Source organism: Dendrobates tinctorius, unplaced genomic scaffold, assembly GCF_039654945.1.
Source record: "Dendrobates tinctorius isolate UK_male_01 unplaced genomic scaffold, ASM3965494v1 ptg000158l, whole genome shotgun sequence".
NCBI classification, from domain to species: Eukaryota; Metazoa; Chordata; class Amphibia; order Anura; family Dendrobatidae; genus Dendrobates; species Dendrobates tinctorius.
This window is the reverse complement of record NW_027361825.1, coordinates 12,201,425-12,221,504: the sequence shown is the minus strand read 5'-3', so window position 1 is coordinate 12,221,504 and position 20,080 is coordinate 12,201,425. Positions and strand designations below refer to the sequence as shown.

Below are 20,080 nucleotides of genomic sequence, written 5' to 3'. Positions count from 1 at the left end.
TTGGTTCTACAAGTTTTATTACATACAATCCACCCGGCATGATGACAACTCGCGCACAACACATTTTTTTCTTCTCTAAAAAAGATAAAAGTTCAGGAGCAGCATCAGGGCAAGCGAGACAGTCCCCGGGCAAGTGGAAAATAATTTACTACTAAACCATCCTCTGGAAACTGTTCATGGCTTCGTCAACCTTCTGGCATTCCGTTTCAAACTGTTTAATCTAAGGGTAGATAAAACATGGAGATAAATGTGGAGTAATGAACAGAGTGATGTCACAGCGCAGGGGAAAGGCAGGCAGTGATGTCACAGCGCAGGGGAAAGGCAGGCAGTGATGTCACAGCGCAGGGGAAAGGCAGGCAGTGAAGTCACAGCGCAGGGGAAAGGCAGGCAGTAAAGTCACAGCGCAGGGGAAAGGCAGGCAGTGATGTCACAGCGCAGGGGAAAGGCAGGCAGTGATGTCACAGCACAGGGGAAAGGCAGGCAGTGATGTCACAGCACAGGGGAAAGGCAGGCAGTGATGTCACAGCGCAGGGGAAAGGCAGGCAGTGATGTCACAGCGCAGGGGAAAGGCAGGCAGTGAAGTCACAGCGCAGGGGAAAGGCAGGCAGTGAAGTCACAGCGCAGGGGAAAGGCAGGCAGTGAAGTCACAGCGCAGGGGAAAGGCAGGCAGTAAAGTCACAGCGCAGGGGAAAGGCAGGCAGTGATGTCACAGCGCAGGGGAAAGGCAGGCAGTGATGTCACAGCGCAGGGGAAAGGCAGGCAGTGATGTCACAGCGCAGGGGAAAGGCAGGCAGTGATGTCACAGCGCAGGAGAAAGGCAGGCAGTGATGTCACAGCGCAGGGAAAGGCAGGCAGTGATGTCACAGCGCAGGGGTGTATGGGTAGTGCAGACGGCAGTTTAATACTAATAAATCAACTAAGATGACAAGTACTACTCCCCCTGTAGGCAGAACAGGGAAGTGGTTTGCGATCACCTTTTCAGAGTCTTGTTGCTGCACTATAGCGGGGACCTTGCTGCTGTAATCTGCGCCTCCCACCCGCTCACGCAACTTTTCCAGCTGTCGGTTGAGTTCAGTCTTCTTCACCTGCAGCTTCGCCATCTCTTTCTCCAGATCAATAAGTCCCTACGGGAAAATGCTGTGCATGAATACAAGCACTTACAGGAAACACACCGGGGCGTATAGGATGAATCTACACACTGGCATCTTGCACCACAGACAAGACATGAAGCTCCGTCTGTGGCCTCCCCAACACGTTTTTGTTTTTTTTGTTGGGGGGGGGGGGCATATCTTGTTACCTTGAGGACCATGTAGACAGTGGCCTTGTCGGAGGCAGTGTTGACGGCGCTCCCCTCTGGCGTTGGGTCCCTAGGCTCCAGAATGATCAAGGAGAGTGAGGAAGAGAGGACGGTGATGTACGAGGTGTGAGCGACAATCACAGATTTGGTTTCTTCATCCTGACATTTCACGTAACCTGTCAAAGCACGAAAATATACGAACAGTTGGGGAGACAGTCTTGTCCCTACCGATCTTGTGTTTAGGCTTCGCCATCCTCAGTGACCGTGCAGTAATCATCGGGCTGTGGCTGCGATGCCGGAGAGATGCTGCAGCTTTCATAGATTTACAAGTAATAGTCAGTACCCTACATAGCATTTATAGACCTACCTGATCAATGTCAGATAAAGCATGAAGAACATTATTGTTTTATGGCTATGAAGGGTTAATATGCAACCAACCATTCTGGTGATAACAATAGAGAACGGCTGCATATATCATAAGTTAGAGCAAAGGTCACACTTTGTGCAAGGTCCTTGAAACTTTTTGACTTGCTATACATTTAAAGTGGAGCGGTCACCAGATTTCACAATACAAGCTGTATACATGTATAGATCTAGCCTGATGGAGCAGATGTACTTACTATGAAAATGACTGGCTGTTTATTCCCCCCCCTCCACATGAAATTAAAATGCGTAGGAAGACTATACAGCCAATAGGCCCATCCATCAGCTCTATAAATGGTTACAGCTTGCATTGTTATACCCGGTGACAAATCAATTTTAACCTCTTCAAGACCAGGATTTTTTTTGGCCACCATTATTTTTCCTGGCCCTTCCTCCAACAGCCCAAACTTATTTTTAGCTTTCCATAAACATAGCCATATGAGGGCTTGTTTCTTGAGAGGAAAGATGTAATTTTGAATGACACCATTTATTTTACCATAAAATGCACTGAAAAAAAAAAAGAAAACATGGGACAAAAAAAAGTGCGGTCAAAGAATGGAAAAAGAAAAGAAAGAAAAAATAGTTCCTAAAAAAAAAAAAAGTAAACACCTAGCACTTGCGGAAATGCTACTTGACAAATTACAATCATGGGTGTCAAAGTGTGAATGAAAAGCAAAGTTTTGCAAAGCAACAACAACAAAAAATTGCACCTAAAAATATCATGTTTTGTGACTTGAATTCTGACACAAGCAGAGCTTGGCATGCACAGTACTGCTAAAAATAAAAAAAAGGTTAATCATGTGTTTATACCTAAACAAACTTCTCACCATTTAGTAGAAATCCATGCAAGATGCAAATGAGAACTGAGGGTGATAGCAAGAAGAAAAGTTCCTGTACCTGCCCCCAGGGTGACTGATACCTCTACAGGCTGCGAATGAGAATTGAGGGTGATGACAAGAAGAAAAGTTATTTTTCCTGGGGTCAATGGTGGAGGAGATGAAAGTAACAGGTGGGGAACCTAATTTCTGAAGTCACTGTCACCTTACTGGACAGCCAGTACCAGAAGGCTGGACTTTAAGCCCTTCCCTGACTTAGAATCAGTCCTGAGCCCTGGACTTTAGTCCTTACAGTCTATTCACGACAAGCATTTAAAAGGATTCTCTGGAACTAAAGTATTGATAACCTATCCATGGGATAGGTCATAAAAGTCAGATCAAATGATTTCGATACCCGGTACTTCAATGATCAACCGTTAACTGCTCCAGGGGAGCGCCCCTCTTACATGCAGCGGTTAATACGCGATCCTGTCAGGCGCCATTGTCTCAGGTACCCTGGCTAATGCATCCAAATGGTGTTTTCACCTCGACTATATACAAGGGGACACACGGGGCTACATTAAAGGTTTATATTGTCTGAAGAAGGTCCAAATTGGGATCGAAACGTTACATTATTATAAACCTTTGGATTCCTATCTTGTGAATAAAGAATCAATATTTTACTTGCAAAGGGAGTGCCGAATTTTTCCTTTACTTATTATTGGGACTGGTACCCCTTTCTGTGCACCCCTTGAAATTTGGAAGTCTGAATGACGTGTCTTCCTTGATCTACCTGCTCCAGGGGAGGCCGAATCAATAACAGCTGATCCATGGAGGTGCCAAGTGTTAGATCCCCACCAATCTGACATCTATGACTTACCCAATGAATAATGGTCAAACTTACAATAACTTGTACCAGAACTGGTCTCCAGACCACCAGGATGTACTTACAGTCAGCCTTGGTCTTGGTGAGATTATAATCAGCCCGTAAAGACCGGATGGATTTCACAATGAGCAAAGCCAGATCCATATTTCTGTCTATCTCTTCATCTTGCCAACGGAACTACAGAGGCAAAAACAAAACAATGGTCAGATTCAGTACTGAAACGTGTGCGTAGGGTGGTCCGGTCACAAACCCATCAATTTGACTGAGAACTCCATTAAACTACTAATCTGAAGACCACCCAACACTGTGTCCATCCATGTTGCAGCGTTTTAATGTAGAAGGATACTGTACCCCTCCATAGAAAAACGTCAGATAACGTATGAGACCACCATGAGAGGTGAAAACCGACAAGCTTGGTTCTTCTGCATTTGTAACTGTGTAAATCCAATATGCGAGAAATTGTTACACCACCCATGGACACCGCCACCTGCTTGTCCACCCATGACCAATTTTTCTAAAATCTACTCAACATTGAAATTGCAACACCAAGTAGAAAAAGTCATGGAATTATGAAAATCACAGGCTGGAGATGTTAGTGATCTGCAAATATTGGAAAAATGGAAGCAACTTTCAGAACATATCCATTTATTCAGCTTCCAGTATGAGCCACGTGCAGGAATCCTGGCACTTCCAGCCTCAGCTGCCATCAATGAGGTTATTAATGGTCGTCTGTGGAATGTTCACAGTAGCATGAGCAACATTTGACTACCATGCGTTAAGACACCCCACGCCATAATCCTGGGAGTAGGACCAGTTCCTTTCAATGCCCACGTGGTGTCCAAACCTCAGGCTATCAGTGCGTCCAAGGCAAAAGTGGGACCCATCACTGAAGGACAGACCTCAATTCCATCCTGCATTGCCGTTTTGCTTTGCTCCACGAAAGCCTTTAACAGTGGTGGTGCAAGGTCAATGAAGAGGTAATTTCTCCAAAGTGTCCCAAGAGCCATTTCTCAACACGATAACCCCAAGATGCACCTTGCTCTTGCTACTGTGAGCAGCCTGCGTGGCCCAAACCTGCTCCCATGGCTGCAGCGGCTACAGACTTGTGTCCCATAAAACACATCAGGGACATCATTGGTCGCTGATTACACAGGAGCTGCCAGCAGAGGATCTTAATGATTTGCCCAAGTGCTTACGGGTGCAGAACCTTCCTCAGATGACCATTAACAATCTCAGTGATAGCAGCCGAGGCTGAAGGTGCCGGGATTTCAGCACTTGGTGCTCAGATTCCAGACTAATTAGATCGAATGGTTTGGAAATGTTGGCTCCATTTTTCCTGCCCATGTTTATCGATCCCCCTATTTCCTCAATTATATATATATGACTTTTCCTTCATAGTGTTGGAATTTCACGGTGCATTACCCATCCAGCCATCATGCTCTTCATCCCAATTTTCATCACATACAGTAGGTTCGAACTTGAAGGGGTTGTCCATTATTGGAAAAGACTAAGCCGTTTTATACCATAGACAGCGCCACACTTATCCACAGGTTTTGTGCGGTATTACAGCTCAACCCTACTGACTGCAATAGAGCTGAGCTGCAATACCAGACACAGCCCATAGGCACCCTGTGGCGCTCGTTCTGCCATGCTTTTCTCATCCAGTATGACTATCATGTATCTATATTGGTGGTCACCTCAGCAGCATCAGGATAAGGAGTGACAGATATACTGGGGAACGTCTCAGAAGAACGACGGGGGAGTCTCTGAAAAAGTTCTTCTGTGAGGAACGGCATAATGGGCGAGAGGAGCCGGAGGCCGCCGTCAAGGCACGTGTACAGCGTGTTCCTCGCTACCGCTATGGCGTATTCATCTGTGCCAGAGAACAAGGGCTTCAAGCATTCCTAAAGAAGGAAACAAGGGTGATGAGAAGAAAAGGAGGAGAGGCAAAGATGGAGAATTCATGCCAATGTCTGTGTCCTTACCAGGTAGACGTCGCATAGTTCATACAACCAGAAGTTGTACACGGCTGTGGTGATCCCTGGGAAGTCGTAATTCTGAAAGCCGGCATTGCAAAGATCCACCGCTAAACTGAGACGACTCAAAATCCAAAGATCGGCCAGACTCTCCTGTCCTGAGGGCTGGGACACAAGACGACACTGATCAGCACAACGATCATTGGAGAATAAGCCTCAATTGTGCCATCAGCGCCGAGCAATTCTGTTATCTACATACAGGCTGGTTACAATCAGCAGTTTTACCCGTGGACAGGTATCTGCACACTGCCTGCAACTTGCTGCTGCACAGGAAGAAGTGTGCAGCCTCGCATAGCATGGGACTCACCTGGAGTCACTGATCAACACCCCAAATGAGCTAAGTGCTACTGTTTACCCACATCTACCCAAATAATGAGGCTGCATGCCACATGACCAGCACTGCTAGATCCAGTGCGACTTCGGAAAACTACCTCCCCCCAACACTGCTCACCAGTGAAGACGGAGGAGGGGTGTAATTATCTCCAAGGCCTCGGATTGCGAACTTGGTTGCATTCCAAAGCTTGTTGCAGAAATGACGGTAACCAAGGATCCTGTTCACATCCAGGTTAATATCTCGGCCTGAAAAAATAAAAAATTCTGTCAAACAAACCACTGACGCGAGTCCATTGCAGAAATTTATTGTCCACCATTGTAGGATTTTTTTTTTTTTTTTTAAATCGAAATCATGCACAGATTAATTTCTTAACATATCTTAATAGTGACTGGATCTAATTTATTCTCAGACTTTCACATTCACTGCATAATCGCAGAATAGATAATGTTCTGCCTGCAGCCACCATCACTAGAGGCAGCGCCCTGTATACAGAGAAACATGATAAGATTCTGTCTGCAGCCACCACTAGGGGGAGCTCCCTGTGTACAGAGATACATGATAACATCCTGTCTGCACCCACCACTAGGGGGAGCTTCCTGTAGACAGAGATACATAACATCCTGTCTGCAGCCACCACTAGGGGGAGCTTCCTGTATACAGAGATACATGATAACATCCTGTCTGCAGCCAACCCTAGGAGGAGCTTCCTGTATACAGAGATACATGATAACATCCTGTCTGCAGCCAGCCCTAGGAGGAGCTTCCTGTATACAGAGATACATGATAAGATCCTGTCTGCAGCCACCACTAGGGAGAGCTTCCTGTATACAGAGATACATGATAACATCATGTCTGCAGCCACCACTAGGGGGAGCTTCCTGTATACAGAGATACATGATAACATCCTGTCTGCAGCCAGCCCTAGGAGGAGCTTCCTGTATACAGAGATACTTGATAATATCCTGTCTGCAGCCACCACTAGTGGGAGCTTCCTGTATACAGAGATACATGATAACATCCTGTCTGTAGCCACCACTAGGGAGAGCTTCCTGTATACAGAGATACATGATAACATCTTGTCTGCAGCCACCACTAGGGGGAGCTTCTTGTATACACAGACACATGATAACATCCTGTCTGCAGCCACCACTACGGGGAGCTCCCTGTATACAGAGATACATGATAAGATCCTGTCTGCAGCCACCACCAGGGGGAGCTCCCTGTATACAGAAACATGGTAAGGTCCTGTCTGCTGCCACTACTAGGTGGAGCTTCCTGTATACAGAGATGCATGATAAGGTCCTGTCTGCAGCCACCACTAGGGGAATCTCCCTATATACAGAGATACATGATGATATTCTGTCTGCAGCCACCACTAGGGGAAGCTCCCTATATACAGAGATACATAACATCCTGTCTGCAGCCACCACTAGGGGGAGCTGCCTGTATACAGAGATACATAATAAGATCCTGTCTGCAGCCAGCACTAGGGGGAGCTGCCTGTATACAGAGATACATGATAACATCCTGTCTGCAGCCAGCACTAGGGAGAGCTCCTTGTATACAGAGATACATGATAACATCCTGTCTGCAGCCACCACTAGGGAGAGCTTCCTGTATACAGAGATACATGATAACATCTTGTCTGCAGCCACCACTAGGGGGAGCTTCTTGTATACACAGACACATGATAACATCCTGTCTGCAGCCACCACTACGGGGAGCTCCCTGTATACAGAGATACATGATAAGATCCTGTCTGCAGCCACCTCTAGGGGGAGCTCCCTGTATACAGAAACATGGTAAGGTCCTGTCTGCTGCCACTACTAGGTGGAGCTTCCTGTATACAGAGATGCATGATAAGGTCCTGTCTGCAGCCACCACTAGGGGAATCTCCCTATATACAGAGATACATGATGATATTCTGTCTGCAGCCACCACTAGGGGAAGCTCCCTATATACAGAGATACATAACATCCTGTCTGCAGCCACCACTAGGGGGAGCTGCCTGTATACAGAGATACATAATAAGATCCTGTCTGCAGCCAGCACTAGGGGGAGCTGCCTGTATACAGAGATACATGATAACATCCTGTCTGCAGCCAGCACTAGGGAGAGCTCCTTGTATACAGAGATACATGATAACATCCTGTCTGCAGCCACCACTAGGGAGAGCTTCCTGTATACAGAGATACATGATAACATCTTGTCTGCAGCCACCACTAGGGGGAGCTTCTTGTATACACAGACACATGATAACATCCTGTCTGCAGCCACCACTACGGGGAGCTCCCTGTATACAGAGATACATGATAAGATCCTGTCTGCAGCCACCACTAGGGGGAGCTCCCTGTATACAGAAACATGGTAAGGTCCTGTCTGCTGCCACTACTAGGTGGAGCTTCCTGTATACAGAGATGCATGATAAGGTCCTGTCTGCAGCCACCACTAGGGGAATCTCCCTATATACAGAGATACATAAAATCCTGTTTGCAGCCACCACTAGGGGCGGCTCCCTATATACAGAGACACATGATGATATTCTGTCTGCAGCCACCACTAGGGGAAGCTCCCTATATACAGAGATACATGATGATATTCTGTCTGCAGCCACCACTAGGGGAAGCTCCCTATATACAGAGATACATAACATCCTGTCTGCAGCCACCACTAGGGGGAGCTGCCTGTATACAGAGATACATAATAAGATCCTGTCTGCAGCCAGCACTAGGGGGAGCTGCCTGTATACAGAGATACATGATAACATCCTGTCTGCAGCCAGCACTAGGGAGAGCTCCTTGTATACAGAGATACATGATAACATCCTGTCTGCAGCCACCACTAGGGGGTTGAAACAGAGATTCAGACTAAAAGTGGAATTGTTTTAATTTTTTGTTTTCATATTTTTTCACACATTTTGTTCCCCCATAAGATCATAAAAAAGATGTTTGGGGAGCATCCAATACGATTTTTGTAATTGCTGGTTTTCCTTGTAACTGGTAAAACTTAGCCCCAGTTATAGGGCAAATTCAGCCTCCAGTTTGCCCCTCTGAGCCGAACTGACTCTGCCGGCACACCATAGATACTGCTCCCGCCAATCCAATCCAATGATCACTAGGCTCAGAGGAGGAAGCGTTGCCAGCTCTGCCTGGCCTATATTCACAGCGTTTGTTCTGTGCTCTGTAGAGAGCGATCAGGAGGACAGAGTTGGTAATAACCATCTCTGCCTGCTCCATGCGAAGTCCGACCACCTCTGACAGTCGGCTCCCCCTCTTTTGCAGCTGCCGACTCTGCAAAGACCTTCTAAAACAAATTTGCAGAGTCACCAATCCGATGTTTTAAGACATTGGGTGGTGTCCGCAAGTAGTTAAGGTTAAGTATACAATTTTGATAACGCTACACTTACCCTGACTGGTATATGCGCACAAAGCAAATCTCAGAGCATCTGTCCCGCACTCAGGGATCCCCATGGGGTAATCAGATTTCTAAGAATTAAAAAAAAAACATTTTTCTTGAAAAATATTATATGCACACAGTGTTTAGCCCGTCGTACATTATATTCAGGTCCTTATAGAGAAACCGTTGCCACGTTATAGATGAGACATCGTACAAGGGCCCACAGTCTGGATCCGGGCTCACCTGTCCTTCCTTGGCCCTTTCCAGCTCCGCAGGATCAAGGTTACTGTCAAGTAGTTGGGTATGCAGACCCTGCGGGAGCAGATGGAGGGTTAATGAGACAGACAATGAAAGGGTCTACGTGATATCTCAGCACCTTCCCATCCATGCGATTTCCTTACCTGTAGGGTGATACCTTTGATCACATCCAGAGGGTCAATGACGTTTCCCAAGGATTTACTCATCTTACGGCCATGGGCATCACGCACGATAGCATGGAGGTAAACCTGAGAGGACAAGAGGATGGAGATCGACACTTTATAAACAATCTGTTTTGCAGTCAGAGCTGCGTTCACAATTCTGTATGCTTCAGAGCTCAACTCCCTGAATCATAATTTTACAAGTAGATTCATTTTATTGATTTCGTAACTTAGGATAAGAGAAATACTGCGGTGTCAGTGGGGTACACACCTCTTTGAAGGGAAGCTTTCCTGTTAGGGTAAGGCCAAGCATCACCATTCGGGCCACCCAGAAGAACAAGATGTCATGCCCAGTCTCCAGGAGAGTGCCAGGGTAGAAAACCTGTAAGTCCTCCGTCTAAGGGATATAAATAAGTATGTGTTATCCAGTACAACGAGGATGTGAGCAACAAGTAGGACATCGTGTATGTGCTGCAGTGTACAGATGGACCTGTACTATAAAGGAACAAGACCGAAGAAGAATCGATGCCTCCAAAATGTGGTGCTGGAGATGGATGTTACCAAGACTGTGGATGGCCAGAAGAACAAACAAATTAATCTTGGAACAAATCAAGTCAGAAATGTCACTGGAAGCAAAGATCACCAAACTATGACTGGACACATCATAAGAAGAGAGCGATCACTGGAGAAGGACATCATGGAGGGAAGAATAGAAGGATGAAGGCGAAGAGGAAGACCTAAATATGGGTGGAAAAGACCCTGGTGGACCTATCTTGGCTTGCACAAGATAGATCTTCATACAAAGTGTTCAGCCAAGTAGTCATGGTTTGAAACCGAACCGAAGGCTGTTAAAATCAAAATACATGTGCGGCCACTTCTGATTTTGCAATTTTCCAACTTTGAATTTTCATGCCTTAAATCACAGAGATATGGCACACAAAAAGCTTAATAAGTAACATTTCCCACATCTTTACTTTACATCAGCACAATTTTGGAACCAAAATTTTTTTATATTAGGAAGTTATAAGGGTTAAAAGTTGACCAGCGATTTCTCATTTTTACAACACAATTTTTTTTTAGGGACCACATCACATTTGAAGTCACTTTGAGGGGTCTATATGATAGAATGGTGTCACTTTTGTGTATTTTCTAAAGACTGTACCCCTCAAGGTGCTCAAAACCACATTCAAAAAGTTTATTAACCCTTCAGGTGCTTCACAGGAATTTTTTGAATGTTTAAAAAAAAAAAAAAAATTTAACTTTTTTCCACAAAAAAATTACTTCAGGTCCAATTTTTTTTATTTTACCAAGGGTAACAGAAGAAATTGGACCCCAAAAGTAATTGTTCAATTTGTCCTGAGTAAGCTGATACCCCATATGTGGGGGGAACCACTGTTTTGGCGCATGGCAGAGCTTGGAAGGGAAGGAGCACCGTTTGACTTTTTCAATGCAGAATTGGCTGGAATTTAGATCAGACGCATGTCGAGTTTGGAGAGACCCTGATGTGCCTAAACAGTGGAAACCCTACAATTCTAACGCCAACCCTAACCCCAATACACCCCTAACCCTAACTTTAGCCCCAAACCTAATCCTAACTTTAACCCCAACCCTAACTTTAGCCCCAACCCTAACCCTAACTTTAGCCCCAAACCTAATCCTAAATTTAGACCCAAACCTAACCCTAACTTTAGCCCCAACCCCAACTTTATCCCCAACCTCAACCCTAGCCCCAACCCTAACGGAAAAATGAAAATACTTTTTTTTTTATTTTATTATTTTTCCCTAACTAAGTGGGTGATAAAGGGGGGTTTGATTTACTATTTATAGCGGATTTTTATGTTTGGCAGCAGTCACACGCTACAAGACGCTTTTTATTGCAAAAAATAGTTTTTGCATCACCACATTTTGAGAGCTATAATTTTTCCATATTTTGGCCCACAGAGGCATATGTAGTCTTATTTTTTGCAGGACGAGTTGACGTTTTTATTGGTACTGCTTTTTATTCTGATTTTTGTGATGCAGAATGAACAAAAACCAGCAATTCATGAATTTCTTTTTTTTTTTTTTTTTTTTGGGGGGGGGGGGGGCGCGTTTATACCGTTCCACGTGTGGTAAAATTGATAAAGCAGTTTAATTCTTCGGGTTAGTACAATGACAGTGATACCTCATCTATATTTTTTTTTATGTTTTGGCGCTTTTATACAATAAAATCAATTTTATATAAAAAATAGGGATTTTTGTGCATTCACCGTAAAATCTTTTTCTCCGAGCCAATCATTGGGGAACACAGACAGTGGGAGTTATGCTGCTTGCCACTAGGAGGACACTAAATAAACCAGAAAAAAAAAAAAGTTAACTCCCCCCCTGCAGTATACACCCTCTCGTTGGAGGAGATTTCTCCAGTTCGGTGAAAAAAGCAGTAGGAGCATAAACAGTCAACAATAACCATAACTATGTCAAAACCTAAGAATGCTACAGCGAGCCAATAGGCGGGTGCTGTGACCCCCAATGATTGGCTCGGAGAAAAGGATTTTACGGTGAGTAGACAAAAATCCCTATTTCTCCTACGCCTCATTGGGGGACACAGACAGTGGAACGTCCGAAAGCAGTCCCTGGGTGGGGAGCATACATCTGCTAATACCCCATGTACCACTGACTCAACACTGTGGGACTGCCGCTTGCAGGATGCGTCTGCCGAGAACTGCATCCGCAGAGGCCTGAGAATGAATTTGGTAATGTTTTGTAAAAGTATGCAGACTGGACCAAGTCGCGGCCTTGCAGACGTGTTCTGCTGAGGCCTGGTGCTGAATGGCCCAAGAGGCGCCCCACTGAGCGGGTAGAGTGCACCTTAATCCCTGCTGGGACAGACGCGTTCCTGACAAGGTAGGATTCCTTAATAGCCAAGCGAAGCCACCTGGCTAGCTTCGCTTTTGAAGCGGCTAGATCCTTCCTATGCCCCTCTGGAAGTATGAACAGGGCATCTGACTTGCGGAAGGGAGCCGTCAGCGATAGGTACAGTCTCAAGGCCCTAACCACATCCAGGGTGTAGAGGGCCTTCTCAATGCGATGGACTGGCGCAGGAAGGCAAAACAATTTCCTCATTGGATGGAAAGAGGATACGACTTTGGGCAAGAAGGATGGGGACGTCCTGATAACTGCCTTGTCCTGATGAAAGTTCAGGAACGGAGGGCGGCAGGACAGGGCCGCCAATTTCGAAACTCGTCTGATTGACGTAATAGCCACTAGAAAGATCACCTTCCAAGAAAGGACGGTTAGTGGCACATCCTGCAGCGGTTCGAAAGGAGCCTCCTGTAAGGCCCCGAGAACCAGGTTAAGGTCCCATGACTCCAATGGCCTTCTATAAGGAGGTGCCACATGGAAGACTCCCTGCATGAATGTCTTGACCTGAAGTTTGGTGGCAATTTTGCGTTGGAATAGCACCGACAAGGCCGAAATCTGGCCCTTGAGCGAGCTAAGCGCGAGGACTGACTTTAATCCGGATTGAAGGAATTCCAATATGGCCGGAAAGGAAAACACCAGAGGGGATCGACCATGATCCTTGCACCATGAAAAGGTTTTCCAGGTCCAGTGATCGATGCGCATGGACACAGGCTTCCTAGCACTAATCATGGTGGAAATCACATCGTGAGAGAACCCATCCTGTGCTAAAATCCAGGATTCAACGGCCACGCCGTCAAAGACAGGGCCCCGGAGTTCTGGTGGTAAATCGGGCCCCGAGAGAGTAGAGCCATGCGATCTGGAAGTCACCAGGGGACGTCGGCGACCAGTTGTATCAGTTCTGCGTACCATGCCCAGCGCGACCAATCTGGCTCGACTAGGATCACTGGTACTCCCTCTGTTCTGGTCTTCTTGATGACCCTCAGAAGCAAGGGAAGAGGGGGGGGGGGGGGGAGATGTACGGAAGCTGGAACCGGTGCCACGACAGAACTAGAGCGTCTGCTCCGATGGCGCATGGATCGCGCGATCGCGCAATGAATCGAGGAACCTTGTTGTTTAGTCATGAGGCCATGAGATCCACATCCGGAGTCCCCCAACGATGACAAATCTGCTGAAAGACTTCTGGATGAAAAGACCACTCTCCCGAGGCAAGGCCCTGGCGAATGAGAAAATCAGCCGCCTAATTCTCTACGCCCAGGATGTGGATTGCTGAGATGGGCGAATGATTGGTCTCGGCCCAATGGAGGATGTGACTCACTTCGTGCATGGCCATCCTGCTCCGAGTACCTCCCCGGCGGTTGATATACGCTACAGCCGTAGCGTTGTCGGATTGGATCCTGACGGGGTGACCTGCGAGATGGTGGAAACTCCGTAGAGCTAATCTGATCGCACGTATCTCCAAGATGTTGATGGGGATGTAACTCTCGAGTTGACCAACGACCCTGTGCCGTGTGGTGACGAAAGACCGCACTCCAGCCCAGAAGACTTGCGTCGGTGGTTACTACCAACCATCTTACTGGGAGAAAAGACCTCCCTTGACTCAGGGAGGACTTCAGTGTCCACCACTTGAGGGCTTGTCTGACCTGCAGGGACAGAAGGAACCGATGGTCCAGGGAGAACGGGTTCTTGTCCCAAGCTAACAGCAACGCGTGTTGTAAGGGACGGAGATGGAACCGTGAGAATGGAACCGCTTCCATCGCTGCCACCATCTTTCCGAGAACTCTCATGCTGAAACGAATGGAGTGAGAAATCGGTCGGGAAAGAGTCCACGCTGCCTGTTGTAAGGCTTGGGTCTTTTCTGGAGGGAGAATGACCAACCCGCGGAAGTGTCCAAGATCATTCCTAAAAAGGAAATCTGCTGGGCCGGTTTTGGGAAAGACTTTTCGAAGCTTATCTTCCAGCCCAGGCAAGGAAGTGTATTTACTGTTACATCCACGGATTCCTCGCAGGCTGGAAGGGACAGACCCATGATGAGCAGGTCGTCCAGATACGGTAACACCACCACTCCCCGAGAGTGGAGAATGGACATGACAGCCGCCATGACCTTGTTAAAGACCCTGGGGGCGGTGACGAGTCCGAAGGGCAAGGCAACGAACTTGAAGTGTTCCTCGTGAATTGCAAAACGCAGGAAGTGCTGGTGGGATGGGCAGATCAGAATGTGAAGGTAAGCGTTCTTGATGTCGATGGATGCTAGGAACGCTCCTTTTTCCATGGAAGCGACAACTGATCGGAGAGATTCCATTCGGAATCGCCGTACCTTGACAAACTGATTTAACAGTTTGAGATCCAGTATGGGCCGCATCGTCCCGTCCTTCTTTGGAACCACAAAAAGGTTTGAATAAAAACCCCTTAACCTTTCATGATGAGGGACCGGAATGATGACTCCATCCCTTTGCAGAGCCAGAACAGCCCGAAGGAAGGCTCTTGTCTTTTTCTTGGGGGGGTGAGGACCGGAAAAAACGTGTCGGGGGGGGGGGGGGGGCGGGGGGACGAAAATTCTATCTGACCCACTTGTCGTGGACGACCGCGGGCCAGGTGTGACTGAAGGAAAATAGACGACCGCCTACTTGGTCGGTGTCCGCCGGATACCGCAACAAGTCATTGTGTAGAAGATCTAAGGGATCTGGCTCCCCTAGATCCAGATGCCCTTGGCCTGGGCTTCCAAGAGCAGTTAGGTCTGTATGAGACCTGGGAGCCTCTGTCCGCGCGAGGACCGACTTGATCCGGAAGAGAAGGTAGTGGAGGACCAACAGGAATTGTTGCGAAAAGGTCGAAAACGCGTCGGCTGTTGGCTCTGAAACGGCCGAACAGCCTTTTGTTCGGAAGGAATTTACTCTTTCCCCCGGTATCAGAAATGAGCTGGTCCAGTTTCTCTCCAAAAAGACGACCAGTCTGATAGGGCAGGGAAGTCAATGATCTTTTAGATGTGGCATCCACCCGCCAGTCGCGGAGCCATAGGACCCTTCTAATGGAGATCGCATAAGCAGCAGTTTGAGCAGCGCAATTGGCGGCATCTAAAGAAGCGTCCACTACAAAGTCTGCTGCGTGAATTATCTGCCTGGCGACCCTGGAAGGCAATAATTAAGACTTCTGCCCAAGCGGCCATTGCCTTAGTGACCCAAATCTCCGCGAAAGATGGAAAAAAGCGCCGCTCCTGAAGCTTCAAAAACTGAGCGGGCAAGGTAGTCAATTTGACCATCAGAGTGGTTTCTGACTGAGGTGCCCTCAGAAACGGATAGGAGCGTCTTAGAAGTAAGATGCGATACAGGAGGGTCCACCGAAGGAGACTGTAACCAATCCTTCATTAGGTCTGGAGCAAAAGGGTATTTAGTCTCAGTAGACTTTTGCCCTGTGAACCGCTTATGTGGCCGATCCCCGTGTTTCTGGACAATGTCCTTAAACTCTGGATGGCTGGCAAATAACCTGTGTCCACGTTTGGTCCTCTTAAATGAGATAGCGTGTGCTGGAGCGGTAATATTTTCCTCATCCAACTCCAGAATCCTATTGATTGATTCTATAAGAGAATCAAGCGACTCTTGGTCATTTGGAGGATTCTGAGGGGCTGACGTGTCAGATTCGAATTCAGAGTCGTGTTCACTGCGAACAATAGGAGAGGGAGAGCGAGAGACAGAACTCGCCGGTGCAGAAGCACAAGCGAGACTAGGGGACGCGACATGGGTCCGCTTTCTAGCCTGACGAGTGAGTACGGCCCCTGCTGGTGGACTGTTCCCCGCCGTCACCAGAGCCCTGCTCAGGTGGTAAAGACGCTTTCTGACTTAAAGAGGCTTCCCGGAGGGAGTCTATGGCATGGGTTAGTGACTCCACCGACCGTGACAGGGACGCAGCCCACTCAGGGGGACTAAACACAGGAAGTACCGCAGCAGCGAGGGGCGTTTGAGCGCAGGCCGGGTCGCAGTCTGTGCATAACTGATTAGTCTGGGCACTGGGCAAGACAGTCTTGAAAATAGTACACATGGTAAAAAACGCAGTGTGCTTCTTAGCAGCCTGTTTAGCCTCCTTAGATTGAGACATAGCGCTCTTGAAAGTGTTAAAGGCAGAGTCTGGTCTGCAGCTGCAGGGAATGTGCCGGGAAGGGGTTAAGCTTTGTTCTGAGGGCAGATGCAGCTTACCCCGGTCCTGTGCCGAGTCCCCGAGAGGAATAGCGGTGGCCCTGTGGTGTCACCCGGTATCCGGCAGAGTGCGCGCCAAACAGCCTGTTTCCAGAGCAGGCTGAAGTAAATTTCATGGCCCCCGAGACTAGGATTGCGCCTCTCGTAAGAGACGAGAGGCGCCAAGGAGGGGGGCGGCGGCGCTATTCAAATTGCGGCCTAGCAGGCCGGAAAAGCCGGGGACTAAATTTTTGGCCTACCCGCGGTAAGCGCATAGAGCGAGGGGAGCGGAGCTAGCGTGGGCGGCGCTATTCAAATTGCGGTCTAGTAGGCCGGAAAAGCCAGGGACTAAATTTTTGGCCTACCCGCGGTAAGCGCCGAGAGCGGGGGGGGGGGGGGGGGCCGCGATGGGGCGCCGGAGCACAGCTGCTGGGACAAAATCAGCGCCTCTCCCGGGGACCAGGACCCAATCCCATACCTCTACTTCAGTGCTGAGGCCAGCCGCGCTGTCCGGGGCCATTCACGCAGGTCTTCTCATCCTCCTGGCTGATGTAACAGAGCTGGAGGAGTTCTTAGAGGGGTATGCTCAATCGATCCACCCTATAGGTAGGGGAATGGAGAGCTATGGGGCTGATTCAGGGCATTCGGGAGCGCTTCTGTTGCGCTTGCCCTCATATCCGTCCACCGTAAGGAATCATCGTCAGAGGAATCAGCCCCGTTCGACGCAGGAAAGTGTACAGGGAGGTATACTCCGCGTGCTTGCTGGTTGTTGGTTCGGGGGAGAGTGGGCCATAGAAAGGAACCGTCACCCCCTTCACTCCATTAATTAAAAAATAAAAATTTACCGAAAATTCAAAAATAAAATAAAAATGGTGGGGTTCAAGTGCCTCCTACAGACACTAAGCAAGAACTGAAGAAATCTCATCCAGCGAGAGGGAGTATACTGCAGGGGAGGAGTTAACTTTTTTCTGGTTTACTTAGTGTCCTCCTAGTGGCAAGCAGCATAACACCCACTATCTGTGTCCCCCCAATGAGGCATAGGAGAAATAATTATTTTTGCGTCGCTTTATTCTGCGAGCTATAACTTTTTTTTTTTTTTTTTTTTTTAAGCTGATAACGATGTATGGAGGCTCGGTTTTTGCGAGACAAGATGACGTTTTCAGCGGTACCATGTTTATTTATATCCATCTTTTTGATTGCATGTTATTGCACTTATTGTTTGGCAGTATGATGATAAAGCATTGTTTTTTGCCTTTTTTTAAGGGGTTCACTAATGGGGTTATCTAGCGGGACAGTTTTATATGGCGGGTTGTAACGGACGCGGCGATCCTAAATATGTGTACTTTTCTTTGTTTTTTTAATTTACATAAAGAAATTAATTTATTGGGAAATATTTTTTTTTCTTTATTTAGGATTTATTTTTTTTTTTAAACTTTTTACATTTTCCCAGGGTGGGACATTACTCTGCAAAGTCAGATCGCTGATCTGACACTTTGCACAGTACTTTGTCAGATCAGCGATCTGACAGGCAGTGTAGGAGGCTTCTCAGCGCCTGCTCTCAGCAGGACCCGGAAGGACCCCGTGGCCATCTTGGATCCGGGGCCTGCAGGGAGGAGGCTCTCGGAACAACGCGATCACATCACGTTGTTCTGAGGGTCTCAGGGAAGCTTCCAGGGAGTCCCGTCCCTGCGCGATACTTCCCTATGCCACCGGAACACTGCGATCATATTTGATCACAGTGTGCCAGGGGTTAATGTGCCGGGAGCTGTCCGTGACCCCTCCTGGCACATAGTGCCGGGTGTCAGCTGTGATAATCAGCTGTGGTGATGATGTACTATCCCATCCTTGGGAATTAAGTCCCAGGGCATATGGACGGGATAGTACGTCATATGTCAGAAAGGGGTTAAAGTTACTGATCGATACTACTACCCCTAGTCTTATAATACAGACACCGGACCCTCTTCTCCACTGGTCTGAATGTTCCTAAATAATCCCCCTTTAAACACCAACCTGCAGTCTTTATAGTTCCTTACCTCATTGGGCCAGCCAAAGATGGAGAATGGGAAAAGTCCAGAGGAAAACCAGGTGTCAAGGACGTCTTCATCTGCAGCACAAACATAGATGTGCGTATAATGAGGAGTGGGGACGAAATATCGCGAGAACGCATCAACCAATTGTGTATGTATTTTTTTTTTCTTACAGATATCTCTCTCAAATATTTATTATTTCACGATACGTCATACATATATTACTGCCAATAAGTTGAGTTTTTATGATGACTTACCCTGTTTAAGGGACACTTTTGCGGGAGCAACATTGAACTGTTTGGCGGCTTTGGCCCTCACCTCCTCCTCTGATCGGCCGCTGATCCAGTACTTGCCATCCGTATCCTGCACAGATGGGCAGCCAGATCAATATGTGAAATACACCAACACTAAGCGCTGTCACATTAGACTGTAATACGGTCACAGATTATTCCCTCTGCCCTACAGCGAGCCCACCTGCGACCCAACCTCAAAACATAACGCAGCCATCCTGCCAAGCTCACCTCTCCAGGTGGCACAGACGGATCATTAATAGTGACAAAGTAAGCCGGGATGCGGTGACCCCACCAGAGCTGCCGAGAAATGCACCAATCTCTGCAAAGAAAAAAATAAATCCAATGTCAGGAGGGGAAACTGGAGGGTGCAATGATATATCAGAGATGGGGTTAATGGGAGGGTGAGGATGCTTTACTACTAATATATGCCAATTGCATGCTATATATATGTCTAGTGCGACACTACTACCTCTAACGTTATCAATGCCAGTACACAGATAGGTCACAACCATCCGCCACATGATAGGACACCCACCTGATATTATCCATCCAACTAAACCAAGTCTTATTGTGGAACTCAGGTTTGATTGACAGGTGTCCGTTGCGGACAGCATCGGCCGCTTTCTTGCCCATCGCGTCACACTGCACGTACCACTGAGGCTTTAGAAGTGGCTCCACAATATCCTTAGAGCGACTATACAAAACAAAAAGAGAAACTTTAAGACTTGGACACCAAATGAAACCAGAAGGTCAGAGCGCTGCCGAGTGGTCACTGATTATATAATGTCCCCTACTGGAGAAGGAAACATGGAGACTGAGCAGCAGCAGCAAAGGTCCGGTAGGCGAGTATTTAATTTTCTTTATATATTTTCAGATCTCATGGTCGTAAAGACCATAGTTTCCTGAACCCTCCATTTATCTTTTCTGAATGAAAGCCTCGCAATTCTCCCCCCCCCCCGATGATGTCCAGGATGAGAATGATCGGCCCATTGAGTTTTCACACTTGATCCCCATATTCTCAAAGGTGTTCCCTTTGCATTGTCAACACATGAACAATCAGCTGAATTTGGGAGCACAAGAGAAAAAG

At 47.4% G+C, this 20,080-nt stretch overlaps 1 protein-coding gene across 3 annotated transcripts in view; it reads right to left on the bottom strand.

The window, feature by feature from the left end:
• Positions 1-20,080, bottom strand: part of VARS1 (valyl-tRNA synthetase 1) — a 43,057-nt gene continuing 22,977 nt past the window's right edge. For all 3 annotated transcript variants that reach the window (XM_073548960.1, XM_073548962.1, XM_073548961.1), the window contains exons 16-30: positions 19,529-19,687; positions 19,222-19,312; positions 18,958-19,063; positions 18,707-18,777; positions 9,878-10,003; positions 9,589-9,693; positions 9,431-9,499; positions 9,198-9,276; positions 5,909-6,036; positions 5,407-5,562; positions 5,119-5,325; positions 3,487-3,598; positions 1,298-1,473; positions 975-1,124; positions 1-220 (exon numbers count right to left, since the gene is read on the bottom strand). In XM_073548960.1, coding sequence (XP_073405061.1) covers positions 152-220; positions 975-1,124; positions 1,298-1,473; positions 3,487-3,598; positions 5,119-5,325; positions 5,407-5,562; positions 5,909-6,036; positions 9,198-9,276; positions 9,431-9,499; positions 9,589-9,693; positions 9,878-10,003; positions 18,707-18,777; positions 18,958-19,063; positions 19,222-19,312; positions 19,529-19,687 — 1,804 coding nt within the window. In that variant the 3' untranslated portion in view covers positions 1-151. The remainder of the gene's footprint in view (positions 221-974; positions 1,125-1,297; positions 1,474-3,486; positions 3,599-5,118; positions 5,326-5,406; positions 5,563-5,908; positions 6,037-9,197; positions 9,277-9,430; positions 9,500-9,588; positions 9,694-9,877; positions 10,004-18,706; positions 18,778-18,957; positions 19,064-19,221; positions 19,313-19,528; positions 19,688-20,080) is intronic.